This window comes from Tachypleus tridentatus, chromosome 8, assembly GCF_004210375.1.
Source record: "Tachypleus tridentatus isolate NWPU-2018 chromosome 8, ASM421037v1, whole genome shotgun sequence".
NCBI lineage: Eukaryota > Metazoa > Arthropoda > Merostomata > Xiphosura > Limulidae > Tachypleus > Tachypleus tridentatus.
Genome location: NC_134832.1, coordinates 33,161,025 through 33,175,486, shown reverse-complemented (window position 1 = coordinate 33,175,486; position 14,462 = coordinate 33,161,025). Strand labels below are relative to the sequence as shown.

The 14,462-nt window shown below is 36.2% G+C and overlaps 1 protein-coding gene across 2 annotated transcripts in view; it reads left to right on the top strand.

The window, feature by feature from the left end:
• The window catches only part of LOC143222123 (chymotrypsinogen B-like), a 29,764-nt gene extending 16,824 nt beyond the window's left edge, over positions 1 to 12,940 (top strand). The window contains exons 7-9 of one of the 2 annotated variants that reach the window (XM_076448114.1): positions 2,907 to 3,048; positions 8,788 to 8,933; positions 12,234 to 12,940. In XM_076448114.1, coding sequence (XP_076304229.1) covers positions 2,907 to 3,048; positions 8,788 to 8,933; positions 12,234 to 12,413 — 468 coding nt within the window. In that variant the 3' untranslated portion in view covers positions 12,414 to 12,940. The remainder of the gene's footprint in view (positions 1 to 2,906; positions 3,049 to 8,787; positions 8,934 to 12,233) is intronic. The other variant, XM_076448115.1, reaches the window with a different exon arrangement.
• Positions 12,941 to 14,462: the final 1,522 nt, after the last annotated feature.

Genomic DNA, 14,462 nt, shown 5'->3' with positions numbered 1-14,462 from the left:
GGACACGTAATCTGAGGGTTGCGGGTTCGAATCCCCGTCACACCAAACATGCTCGTCCTGTCAGCGTGGGGACATTATAATGTAACGATCAATCCCACTATTCGTTAGTAAAAGAGTAGCCCAAAAGTTAGCGGTGGGTGGTGATGACTAGCTGCCTTTCCTCTAATCTTATACTGCTAAATTAAGGATGACTAGCGCAGATAGCCCTCGTGTAGCTTTGCGCGAAACTCAAAACAATCCAAACCCATTTTGGTGTGGGATCACTTGCTCAGGTATTTCTTCTTGATAGATGATGATTCTTTGTATCACTTCTAATTGCACCAATCTCCCTCATATCCCTGCCCACCACGTCTTCCAATCTCATTTTCTGTGTCTTCCAATACTTCTTTGTCCTTCAACTGTCAGTTATAATGCTCTTCTCACTGCACATCCTTCTTCACTTCTTACTAAATGATCAAACCATTTCAGTTTTGTTACTCTAACCTTATCTATGATCTTACAGATTCTTGATCTTATTCTGATGTTATCATTCTTTATTCTTTTTCTCAACGATATTCCAAGCATCCATATTAACAATATCATCTCAATTCTTTCTAAAATTCCCTCTTACTTTCTTCCTGTGACCCACGTTTCTACTCCGTGAAGCAGAATTGGCCCATCTACTCTTTTGCAAATTTTGCTGTTAAGATTAAGTGACATTTTCTTTTCAAAGAACACCCCAGAGAATTCCATCAAGCTCATACTCTTTCCTTTTCTACCACTTCGCAGCCTCCTTCATTTGGAGCCTTGATATCGAAGTTCATTTGATTGGTTTATATCAAAGTTGCTCCTGTCCTTTATCTACAACTCTACTATTTCCCCTCTACTGCTTATCATTACTTCTGTTTTTATGGCGTTTATCTTTAACGAACCTCTTGCTATATTTGTCTGCCACATATTGCACATTCACTACAACTCTTCCTCTTTTTAGAGTGTTATAATCAGATAGTCCGCAAATAAGAAGTCCCAACCTATTTCCCTCTTTGATTCCTCACCGAAAACACCCAATATTATCACAAACATGAAATAACTTAAAGCCGATACGTAATGTAGACCTTTCTTAACTTTGAGCCATCCAATTAATACGTCACATTTTTACTACTGTATATTCTATACCATACATTATTTTTACTATCCTCACCAACCTCTCTGGATCTCTGTTTTTGGTGTTGGCTCATTTCTTCTTTCCAAATCAGTAAAGCATCAAAACACATCCTGCTCCCCCTTGCTCAGAAAACCACAATTTGCATCCATGAGCCCAAATAATTATAGGCATCGAAAAATAAAAGCACATGGACCAATGCTGGGTAACAAAACCACCCAGAAAGAACACCTACAACAAGATTGCATGTCTAGTGCTCTAACCACCAGGTCATGCCAGACCTAAAGTTACGAAATCTGATATTTGATTATACAAAAGGTCCATATTATATCAAGTAATTATTTTACCTGGGATAGAAAATAAATAAACTTTTGTTATGCAGAAAGAGTAACACTATTTTTAAATATATCTCGTGATTGTTTTTTTTTTTTTTTGAATTTCACGCAAAGCTACTCGAGGACTATCTGCGTTAGCCGTCTCTAATATAGCAGTGTAAGACTAGAAGGAAGGCCATTACCACCAACCGCCAACTCTTGGGCTACTCTCTTACCGACGAATAGTGGGACTGGATGATACATTATAACGCTCTCACGGTTGAAAGGTCGAGCATGTTTGGTGTGACGGGGATTCGAACCCGCGACCCTCAGATTACGAGGCCGGGCCAGAGAGAGAGAGAAAGAACACGCTATTTCCATAAACTCGTTCTCAGTGGATCAGCATTAAGTTTACGGACTTATATTGTTAAAAATCTGGATACGAAGAAACTTCATAAACTCTTGTTAGTTTAAAATTATGCGATGTAATTCTTGTATAAGGTACGAGTAGCAACTGTCGTAACTAGTTCAACTCGTCAAAATATGCTAAAAATCTGGAAAAATTACATATGATGACATCAGTGAAACACCGCTATCTCCAATCACCAACTATTGTATGGTTACAGCACCAAGAATCGGAGCACACTTTTTCGGAAATGGAGCGCAAACTGGAACTCTCGAATTCACATACCGAGCGCGCTGATTCATAAACCATGTTCAGCTTCGTTAATTGTTATTGGGCGCACATTCAAATGCGAAATTGGACAATTTTTCTGATTATAAAAGTATTTTTAATTGTAAAATAACAATTACTTCACATCTTGAATAGTCAACATTCGAGAGTAAAATATACGCAAGCAAATAATTAATTAAAAACTCTGATATATTATGTACGAGTGCCTTTTATATTATAACTGCTTTATGGTCACTTTCGGAAATTGATCCACCCATATTAAAAGGGTTAAGATACTTTTTTTTCAGATGAGAAGAAGCTTTTTTATGGTTTCTGATCATATTTATTAAAGTATTACTTAATTGAACAGCTTCTGTTCATAAAATTACCTAAAATACCAAGTTCATTAGGAATGTTAATGAGTATATAAGTAAATTATTTTTGTTTTAAATAGCTTGCTACTTAAACTGAAGTCCATTTTGATATTTAATATTATAATACTTTAATATTTGATGTGAAATGGTTTTATAGTTTCAATAAAATGTGCTTTTAAAATTAAACTTGTGTAGAGAATCTTCACGTTACAGTAAACAATAAAAGTGCCAAATAAGTCTCACGATTCGGGAGCAAATATGAAATGCAAACTTGTTGTCAAACGATCCTGTTTGAGACATTGCTTTAACACTTGAAATACGTAGGTTGCTTTAGTTTTTAAGTTTCAGTGAAGGATACAATGACTAAGTTAGACCTTAAATTCTGACATATTTAACCCTTACAGGAGGCCAGGGATATAGCACTAGTAAGGTTGAATGCCCCAGTCACGTTCACCTCATTTGTCCAGCCGATATGTTTGCCTAAGCCTAGTTTGGAAATTCCACCAGGTACCATATGTCACGTTACCGGCTGGGGGCATGCCAGAGGTAAATTTATTAAAATATCGTGGGAAAACTATACACAACTTTTAAACTACAATGAATACGAAATTAGTATTTTATCGATTTGGATATTTTTGGTAGATAAAGTCTCCTATCAAAGCAATATCTTATTATTATTATTATTATCCATATAAGCATTATTATTTCGACTTTATATTGAATATTTTAGAAACTTTTCTGATAGAAATTGTTACACGATATCATTTTTTATACTTCATAAAGCTTTCTGTATGTTCATTAAAACGGTTCATAGTTTAATGAATTAGCTTTATAGAATAGAAAGAGATAAAAGTTTTTAAAACAATATTTATTAAATAACCAACAAAAATATTTTATGCTTAATAATAAAATTCATGTAGAAACTGATGACATTTCCATAGTTTCTAAACTGTCTTCTAGCCTAGCCAATTTATCATTCTTGTCAACTCACGAAAAAATCAATGTTCTAATGCTTTCACTCTCATTCGAAATTGTAATCTCTGTCTGAATCTCTGTCGGTGTTTGGGTAAGAAAAGTTCATATCCTGGAGGGTCAGGTTCTCTATGACCTCTTCCTTTTTTTAAGTTTTTAGTTTTGAATCATAGGTCAGACCTAAAAATTTTGCCGATGGGACAGTCTGAAGTAGTGTGCAATTCATATATAATTCTGGCTGTTTTGTTTTGTGTTTTGTCAATTTCGTAAAGACTACGAGTTGTGTTTTTGCTGTATTTATTTTTATTCTATATTTTTGACAGTATTACCTTATTCTATTTAGTTGCGGTTGTATGTTACTGGCTGCAATTGTGGGTGTTGCGGCACTTTTCCAGACTGCCACATCATCTGCGAACTGTGAAGAGAATCCATAATTCGGATCCTTCAATAGCGTATTGTTTACATACATGATGAAGAGTATAGGGCTAACCACCCCTCCCTGAGGGTCACCAGCTTCAGGAGTAAAGTATTCAGAAAATGTTCCTTCAACATTTACTCTACACTTTCTATTTTCCAAAAAGTTAGATAACCAGCGAATAATTCCTCACGGTAGTTCCATTTCATTCATTCGGAACCTTAGACCATCGTGCCATACAGTGTCGAATACTTTCTAAATATCAAGGAAGCAAGCGACAGTACATTCTTTTTTATTGAAGCTATCTATTATGGTTTCGGTTAATCTGATTAAGTGGTCTGTCGTTTGTCTAAATTTCCTGAATCCATTTTGTTCTTTTGGTAATTTTGATGTTATCTCCAAGAATGTGGAAAGTCTATTACTGATTATTCTTTCAAGAATTTTGCCTACACAGCTGGTCAGGCTGATTGGTCGGTAGCTATTAGGTTTATTTGCTGGCTTTCCTTCCTTATGGAACATTAATATATTTGCAAGCTTCCAAGAAACTGGTATGTATCCTGAGGATAGAGATAGGTTAAAAAGTGAATTTAGGTGGTCAAACAATTTCGGATAGCCCTTTTTTAGAAGGATAGCTTGTATTTCATCTTCATCTGGTGCTTTGTTTTTGGTTTTTTATTGCTTCGAGTAGTTCTTGAAGGGATATTTCATTTGTTAGTAACGTGCTTGTATAATCTGTGTCGGAACTTATATTTGTTTCAGTTATGTTTATTGGAAAAATTGTTTCAAATTGATGTTTATTGTTTAATATGTGATTAGTGACTTTATTGTAGAAATATGTATCCATATCTGGATCAGTGTGAGTTTTAAAAGTATTTTGAAGTTGATCTTTGAAAGCTTCGGCTATCTCTTTATTTGTGTGTGCTATAGTATTATTATGTTCGAGTGCAGGATATTTATTTGTGACTGTATTTTCATTGGTGAGTCTTTTAAAATGTGACCAGAATTTTTTCGGGTCAGTTTTATCATTTAGTTTTTAGCAGTAGTTGTCCCATCTATCTTGTTTTTGTTGTTTTATTTGTGTTCTGATGTGATTTCTAATATTGTTTAGTTGCGTTTTGGTTTCTCTGTCTATTGTTATCATGTACTGTCTTCTTAATTGTCTTCGTTTTTTGATTAGATTGATTATTTCTGCGGTGGGTTTCCATGTGTTGTTTGTTGTTTTATGGTGTTGTTTTGGTATTGTTAACTTGGCTGCTTTCTGAAGGCACTCCGTAATTGTTTGACAGTAGTTATCCATTTCAATATTGGTTTTAACTTCTTTTATAACTTTATTAGGTAATAGGTTGTCTAATTCCTGTTTGTAATTTTTCCAATTTGCTTTTCTGTAATTAAATTTTTCTTTCCTAAATGTTATATTTTTATGGGGGGCGAGATTGAAGACACAATATATTGGAAGGTGATCACTGTCAACATCTTTTTCCACTTGGAATTTTATTATTTTTTGGCTCAGATTATATGTACACATACACAGGTCTGGTATGTCACTGGAGTTAGTGGCATACGCTGTATGTGTAGGGGTGGTATCATTTAATAAAATTATATTGTTATCATCTATGAACTGTAATAGACTTCTGCCATTGTTGTTTGAGCTCCGGCATCCAAAGTTAATATTTTTACTATTTAAGTCACCCATAACTATGGAGTTTTGGTTGTGGGAAAAGACGTTGTTGAGTAATGCTATATCTAGTTGTTTATTAGGTGAGCAGTAAATTCCTGCTATGGTTACTTTAGTTTTATTTCTTTGCAGGATATCGACAGTAACATGTTCGGTGTTACTGCTCAATTTAATTTCTATTACTGATAGCTCCATTTTGTAGAGCAGTATAATGCCTCTGTTTTCATCATTTTTATTTATTCTGTCTTCCCTTATTGTTGAATAATTTAGTATTTTAAATCTATTGTTATTGTATATTAGAGTTTGGCTTACTATTATAATGTGGTGGGGGTTAGTTTCTTGTATTAGGTCTTCGAACTCTTGTTTCTTGGAAGCTATTGCACCTTGGATGTTGATATATACTACTGTGAACATTATGCTGTGAGCATGTAACCAGTAAGTGTTGATATTGTGTAGGGTATGTGGAGTGTGATGTGTTTTTTGGAGATATTAATAAGTAATTCGAAGCAGTTGGTTGTTTGGTTCGGTTTTGTGTATTCTGTTACAAATTCTGTAAATATGTTTTTGATTATGGTTGTAAAAAGGCTTGTTTTATCTGGAGTGTTAGTATTCGTTTCTTGGAAGGTCGTGCTGTTTTCTTGTGGCTTTTGTGTTTGTGTTAAGGTGTTCTTATCCTGAGTAATAATGTTCTGTTCTTGCTGTTTGTGGGGTTCTTTTCCTTTTAACATTTCTGCATAAGTGGTTTTAGTTGTTTTATTAAATTCTATTGATATGTCTGTTTTTGGTTGTCTGTTTGTATTTGGTTGATTCTGTTCTGATGATGATGTTCTTATCTGATATATACGTTGTTTTATTTGTTTATATTTATCACATTCTTTGTAGTTGTAACTGTGGTCAAACCCACACAGCCAACTGTGTTGGTATGGTGTTCCCCGCCACAGCCGCAGCATCTCGGTGTTGCTAAGCAGGCTGCAGAAACATGTCCATACCTTTGGCAATTGTAACATTGTGTTATTACAATTGCCGGAGTTTTTAGCTGTTCTACTTGGTATTTTTGATACCAAAGCGTTATTCCATTATTTATTAGTTTTAGAATGTTGTAACTGTCGCCTATGTCTATACGTATAAGATTTGTGGGTGCTTGTGTTTCTTTGAGATTATTCGCTGTATATTGGTATGTGGAATGCCTTGTTCGTCTAAAGCTTGTATAAGTGATTCAAGGTTAATGGTTTGATGAACCCCTTTTACTACAATGGCTTTAGGCTGCGGCTTACTTCCTGGCAGGTGGATTTTAATTTTACCTGGTTTGAAAGCATCTGCTGGCCACTCTTTTACTAATCTGTTTAGGTCAGCAGCGTCTTGTCCTTGAACAAGGACACCGCCTCTGGGCAGACGCTTGATATTAACTATAGTTACGTGCGGCTTGCAGCGTTTAACCTCTGTCGCAGGTAGGGGTTGATTGTACTGGCCTGGAATACCATCTATAATGATTGAGAATTGTGGTGGTTTTGTTTTTTGTGCAATATTGTTACTTATTTTTTGTTCTTTCTGTAATGTTTTTTTTTGTTGATGTGACTGTAATAAAGCCTTCTTGATCTTCGGTATCTGGCTCACTGTCTATGGTATTTTTCACAATATTCAGTGATGTCGAGAAACCCACTTGTTTAGAACTTTATATGCAAAAACGGCTCGTTTGGGTTGAGAAAATATTTTACATAGAAGAGCGAACAACGTTCTTTGGAAGGTCGAAACGTTGTTCGCTCTTCTATGTAAAATATTTTCTCAACCCAAACGAGCCGTTTTTGCATATAAATTTTCACAATATTATTTTCGGTAGATCTATCACCATCCACTGCGTTTGTTTTTACTTCTATTTCTTTTACATTGTTAGTTATTTTATTGTTAATGTTAATTGCAGGGGAAGCTACCTCTACCTCGGTATTAGTAACAACAACTGCTTCTTCATTTTCGGAATTTTCCGTGGAGTTAGTTAGTTTAATAATTTTTCTTTTGACTTTTCGTCTTTTTCTTACATTATTTTCATTTGTTTTTTCTGCTGTACTAAGTTCCTTTTTAACTATAGTACATAGTGCTAATAATGGTGAACTAGTTAAATTACTTTTCGATTTGCCACCAACAAGACTTGACTTGGCATCGGTACTTTTTCCGTCTGCCACAGTTTGTCCTGATCTGATTGTAGTCTCCAGGTGAGATCTTAAACGCGGTTTCCCGCTCTGTTGTCAGTGATTTCTTTAGGTGGCCGCGGCTGCAGTAGTAGTCTTTGTATTCAATCGCACTGGTAAGTGGATATATATTTTTCGGCTGTATTAGTTGGGGAAGCCTATCTATTCAATCTTTCATTTTTAGCGTTGAGAGAACACGTCTGTAACTCTCTCACTCTCGCCAAAGAATCCCCTAGAAATTGTAGGAACGTAGGTTTGGTTTGGTTTGAATTTTGCGCAAAGCTACACGAGGGCTATTTGCGTTAGCCGTCCTCCCTCATTTAGTAGTGTAAGACTACTAGAGAAGGCAGCTAGTCCTCACCATCCACCGCCAACGTTTGGGCTACGCTTTTACCAATGAACAGTGGGATTGACCGTCACATTAAAACGACCCCACGGCTGAAAGGACGAGCATGTTTGGTACGACCGGGATTCGAACTCGCCACCCTCAGATTACGAGCTGAGCGCCACGTAACCATTTGGCCATGCCGGACTGGTCTTAGTCTGAATATGATTGGTTATTTTTAATTTCACGCAAAGCTACACGAGGGTTATCTCCGCTAGCCGTCCCTAATTTAGTAGTGTAAGGCAGCTAGTTATCACCACCCACCGCTAATTCTTGAACTCTTGGGTTACTATTTCACCAACGAATATTGGGATTGATCGTAAATTATAACGCTCCCACGGCTGAAAGGGCGAGCACATTTAGTGTGACGGGGATTTGAACTCGCGACCCTCCGATTACGAGTGGAGTGCTCTAACCATCTGGCCATGCCGGGTCACTCTAACTATAAGACAATAAGTGGAGTTGAGATGTTACTCTCGTAGCAAGTCATAAAATAATTTAAATGAGATCCTATTTTCTTTAATATACTCAGCAAACCGATATGAATACAGTCTCAACTGTTTAGAATTTAGAAAATTAGAGAAAAAAATATGGTTTTGGTTCTTCGTATTTAACCTAAAATAGATTAATTTTGAACAAATAAACTTTTTCATAGGCACCGGTTTTGGGCTACTTCTGAAACAAGCAGCAGTGCCGGTGGTACCGAGGCGGCAGTGTCAGGAATGGTATGGTCCTGATTTCCGTATCGATGGAAATATTATATGTGCCGGTTTTCCTGATGGCGGCCACGGTTCTTGTAACGTAAGTTTATTTAAATACACTTGTAGACATAAATTTTCATGAAACAAGCAGTTTGCTTTGTTTGTTTTCAAACGTAAAATTACACACAATGAGCTATTGAAACCCTTAATCGTAAGCCTGCGGATTTACCGCTGTGCTACTGGGATGGGGTGGGAGTGAAATAAATGTAAAAACATGTACGATAAATATTTTTCTATATCTGACTGTTATTGTGTGATAAGTTTGAAATAATGGACACAATTTTTAAAACTTGCATGGCCAGGTGATTAGGGCGCTCGACTCGTAATCTGAGGGTCGCGGTAGCACAATATTGGGACTGATCATAAAATTATAACGCCCCCCACGTCTGAAAGAGATATCATCTTTGGTATAACAGGGATTCGAACCCGTGATCCTCAGATTGCTTGTCAAACTTCCTAACCACCTGGCCATGCTGGGCCTCCAATGATACAGTTCACAACATACGCACAAAAGAAAAAAACTTATACGTGAGGGTTACCAAGTCACGCAACTCGTATAGATAACGGAAAGTACCTGAAGTACTGGTCAATCCACCTCAGCACACTAAGAAACGAAGGTTACAGGTCGTTCAGCGTACAGAATGAACAAGAAAATACTAAGAAGAAGGGAAAGAGCACAGAATTACTAAGATAATCCATGGCATTGGATACCCCACAGAAATAGAATTACAGACACAGAGGGCAATTAAACAACAAAGAGAGAATAATGTTCAGGAGCCGATTGCAAGTAGTATCCAGGTATCAATCCGCCTAATGATTCAGTGGAAACCAAAAACACTATGTACAACATCTTAAGACATAAAGAAATGGATACAAAATAATGCCTCCTATATTCGTCTTATTAATGAAATTGTCCCTGAAGTCGACCTAGAGATCTCCATTGAAAGCAATAAAAGAGTTAGTTGACTGTATAGGCAATGGAGCGAAGATATAGCAAATTAGCCTTTCTAAACAACTGGATCCCGGCCCTTGTTCTTATATGTAAAACTCCATCTCAAAAGCTTCCTAAAGGCATCAGTAGAACAAAAGTCGAAACGTAGGATATAACCCGATTAGGATTTCGTATGAAATAATAATTAATTCGTAGCTGAAAATAAATGGACATATGGGCTAATGTAGGTAACACCAAAACTTGGACTGGTTTACGCAATTTTTAAGTTCTACACTGAATCACAAGCTATTACTGTTCTGATAAATCAAATCACTGAAATAAAAAAAAAATCTAAAAACACATTAGTAGATAACATATTTAAGCATACTTTCAGACGTCTATAGAATTGTTCCTCCTTCTACGGGCTTATAACGCTAGAAACCAGCTTTCGACACTCATGATGGACAAAGCACAGATCGCCCATTTCGTAGCTTTTGAGATTAATTACCAAAAAACAAATCTATAAACATTATATTTGTTATTTATTTCATCCTTCATAACCGCGTAAAGGTCGAGTACGTTATTTTTTAATAATTTTGGAGATTCACCAAGTCGTTACAGTACACTTCACAACCCCGTAGCAAAGTTTACATTCTAAATAACATCGTTCCTAAAGATTTCATGTCAAAAAATACGTTACGCCTCCCTAAATGGTTATCATAGTCCATTTCATGTACGAAAAAGACAGTTTTTCAGCATCCGCTTCCAAAATTCAACACTTGGCCTGTATGTCTTCGTACGGAAGAGCATGAATAACCCATTACATTGTTCAGCTGTTTTGGTTGTTTGTTTGTTCTGAAATTCGCGCAAAACTACTCGAGGGCTATCTGCGCTAGCCGTCCCTACTTTAGCAGTGTTAGACTAGAGGGAAGGCAGCTAGTCATCACCACCCACCGCCAAGTCTTGGGCTATTCCTTTACCAACGAATAGTCGGATTGACCGTAACATTATAACGCCCCCGCGGCTGAAAGAGCGAGCATGTTTGGTGCATCGGGGATTCGAACTCGCGACCCGCCGATTACGAGTCGAACGCCTTAACTCACCTGGCCATGTCGGGCCCAGCTGTTTTGAAATATACAACGGTTGAAGGGAGGTCTGACTGGAAACACTATTTTGAGAAGCCCATATCTTGTAGATTTCGCTTCCAGACGAATGCTTATGTTGCTTGTTGTCATCTGGGGCACGTGCACTTGTTTTGTGTTCGTTGACTTTCATTTGCTATAAAATGCCACACTTCTCTTACCTCACAATTCCGGATGTATAATTTGTTGTAGATATCTTTTTGTATGGTCCTGATGCTAGAATTTATTTATATTCCTCTATTTTTAAATGCCATAAGGCATATGTGTACCATCATCTTGATAGTTTAAATTATCTGTTCTAAACACATCTTCGTGATTTGAGTGAATGAATATTTCGCGCCAGGAAGAGGTGTTGCACAGCTTTTCACCAAATCGATCGGTTTTTGGTGAAACTACACTATCTACGAAACTTGAAAAAATGCAAGAATGTAGTTCTAATGCATTATATATGTGTAAGTGTTTTCCGAAAAACTTACCTGTGAAGTCTTTTAAATAAAACGTAGATAAAAGTTAATAAAGAAATTACTTCCCTGAAACATAACATGTTAAAGCGAAACAAAAAGAATGTTATTATTTTTCTCTCTCAAGAAAACACCGTCGCACATCTTATTTTAATACTGCAAATCGAACAAGCACAACATAATCATAGAAAACACCAGCATATTAAGCAGAGAAACAAATACAAACAAATGCAAAATCAAAGAAGCCCTACTTATACAAGAATTCAAACCAAAGTTGAACCAATAGAAAGGGACACCTTTATACCTATATTAATTAATAATTTAATATCTAACTGCAATGCCCCCTACAATCTCGTAGCCGTTTGCACTCTCATTCCTAAGACATTTGCCTAGCAATGGTCAGTTGCGAACTCTCTTTCTTAACCTGAAGATGACCTAAGAACGTCGAAACGTTGTTCTGCACTTTTATTTTAATTGGTTTATTTGTTTGTTTTGGAATTCCGCGCAAAGCTACACAAGGGCTATCTGCGCTAGCCTTCCTTAATTTAGTAGTGTAAGACCAGAGGGAAGGTAGCTAGTCATCACCACCCACCTCCAACTCTTGGCTACTCTTTTACCAACGACTAGTGGGATTGACCGGCACACTATAACATCCCCACGGCTGAAAGGGCGACCATGTTTAGTGCAAACGGAGATTCGAACCCGCGACTCTCAGAATATGAGTCGGGTGCTTTGAGCTCCTGGCCATGCCGGGCTTTATTTTAATTAAAATTTTTAGAATACAATTTTTTTTTCTCTAATTTCAGGGAGATAGTGGAGGACCGCTAGTGACAAAAATAGACAACACTTGGCAGTTGGTAGGGATAGTTTCTACAGGAGGATTCTGTGCTTATGCTGAACAACCTGGCATCTACACAGCTGTAGCACATCACGTACCTTGGGTTCTCAACACCATCCGTGAGGATAAATTTCAGTTTTTTGTTTAATGATTACAAGCTGTGTTCAATATCCACCTTTTGTGAACGTGCACATTACGTTAATAGTTTACGCTTGCTTCACCGTCCTGTTACGAAATACGAAATACAGTATTCCTATTTATAAATCCGCGGAAACGTTGGTATACTGAATTTTCAGCCTAAGTTAAAGTTATTGCAAAAATACAACACTATATCTGGACCTTCGGTGAATTTTACTTATCCATTGTCGAAGGGCATTCACTTACTGTAACAGTGAGCTTTCAAAGAGTTTTTTTTTTTAATGAAATAAGCTGGTTTTGCAATTATAACCTGAAAACTCTATCTGTGTGCAAACACGGTTAAATGTGTTACATTAACCTGATTTCAATAATGGAAATAAAAAATTCTAGGGTCTTAAAATTGCAAATGGAATGACGTTACGTTTTCTTACTTTATAAAAATAATATCAGTAACACTTGTATTAAACTTACGTTTGTAATTATTCTCGTGTGTATGAAGCATGAAAGAAAACCTTTTTCAAAATATGTATTTGTAACTCAGTAAAGATATTTTCATACTTGTTTAATAAGGCCGTGTTAGCTCAACATTCAGTATATCGAATTATTTAATTTTTCACTTCATCAGTCTTTGAAATATGCAACTTAATTGCCTTATTCTGCTTTTGAAACTGTTTCTTTTACTCAAACCTCATATTTTTAATATCAACTTTAAGAATAATTAATTTTACTGAATAGCAAAGATCATAACAGTACTTATTTCAATTAGGGAACTGTTTTTTTGTTGGTTTTTTTTTTACGTTGCTTGACCATAACAACTTTGCTATGTTACCTTTTATTTGTTGGAACGTCTACATTAGCGACACCTATCTTTATAACGTTTTTTAACCTGTGGAACGTTGCTTTTAACTATGTTTCACTATTGTTGGAGTGATCGGAAAGCAGAAAGCAACTAGAATCTGTCATTATTATGATATACCTATAATTCACCTTTTTATCCATTTGAGCTTCCTTTAATTTATATATTTAACTTTGTTAGATTAATTTATAATTTCGCGCAAAACTATACAAGGGCTACCTGAGCTAGTCGTCCCTAATATAGCAGTGTACGACTAGTAGGAAGGCAGCTAGTCATTGCTACCCACCGCCACCTCTTGGGCTACTCGTTTACTAACGAAAAATGGGATTGACCGAACATTATAACACCCCTACGGCTGAATGAGCGTGCATATTTGATGTGACGGGGATTCGAACTTGCGACTCTCGGATTACGAGTCCATTGCCTTTACTACCTGGCCATGTCAAGCCAAATCCCGTAAGTAAAAACGTTTAAACTGCACTCAACTCTTAACCCAAGTCTCCACTATTTCATAAACACTTTTCTGTACTCATAGTTAATTTATTCATTCTTGTATGTTTCAAGTTACGGGTTTCTACAAGTCATGTTGGTTACCTGTTGTAATTTTTTTTTTCTGCAGCTAAATTTAATGAGAGTTACAGACTCTTGAATCTTATATGTAAATTCGAACATTTTTGTGTTTTAGTCATTGCTTTAAGAAAAGTAATACTTTATGAAATGATGAAACGACGTATTATAAACTAGATGTCACAGAGGAAAGAGTAATTTGAGACACGGAGACTTTTTCGTGGGAAGCAGAAAGCCTAAAGACTTAAAACGCTAAAATCCGGGGTTTGATATCCCGCGGTGGACACAGCAGGTAGTGCAATGCAGCTTTGCTCTAAACAGACACACAGAAACTATAAGCTAGATGTTATTGAACAAAAAGTGTTTTTTTTTTTTTTTTTTTTGTGAAACAGAGAATTTATAAGCTAAATGACTTAGAACAAAGAGTATTTTGTGACAAGGAGTAATTATAACCTAGTTGTCACAGAACAAAGACAGTTTAACCTCCGCTTCAATAAATCACAGTATACAAGTATGTTACAATAATAAATAGGACAATTTTGTCATTATACGTATGTATGCATATACGTATAATCAAATAGACGTAAAATAAACCAATAGCATCAACTCACATAAACGGTTAACACTTTTAACAGT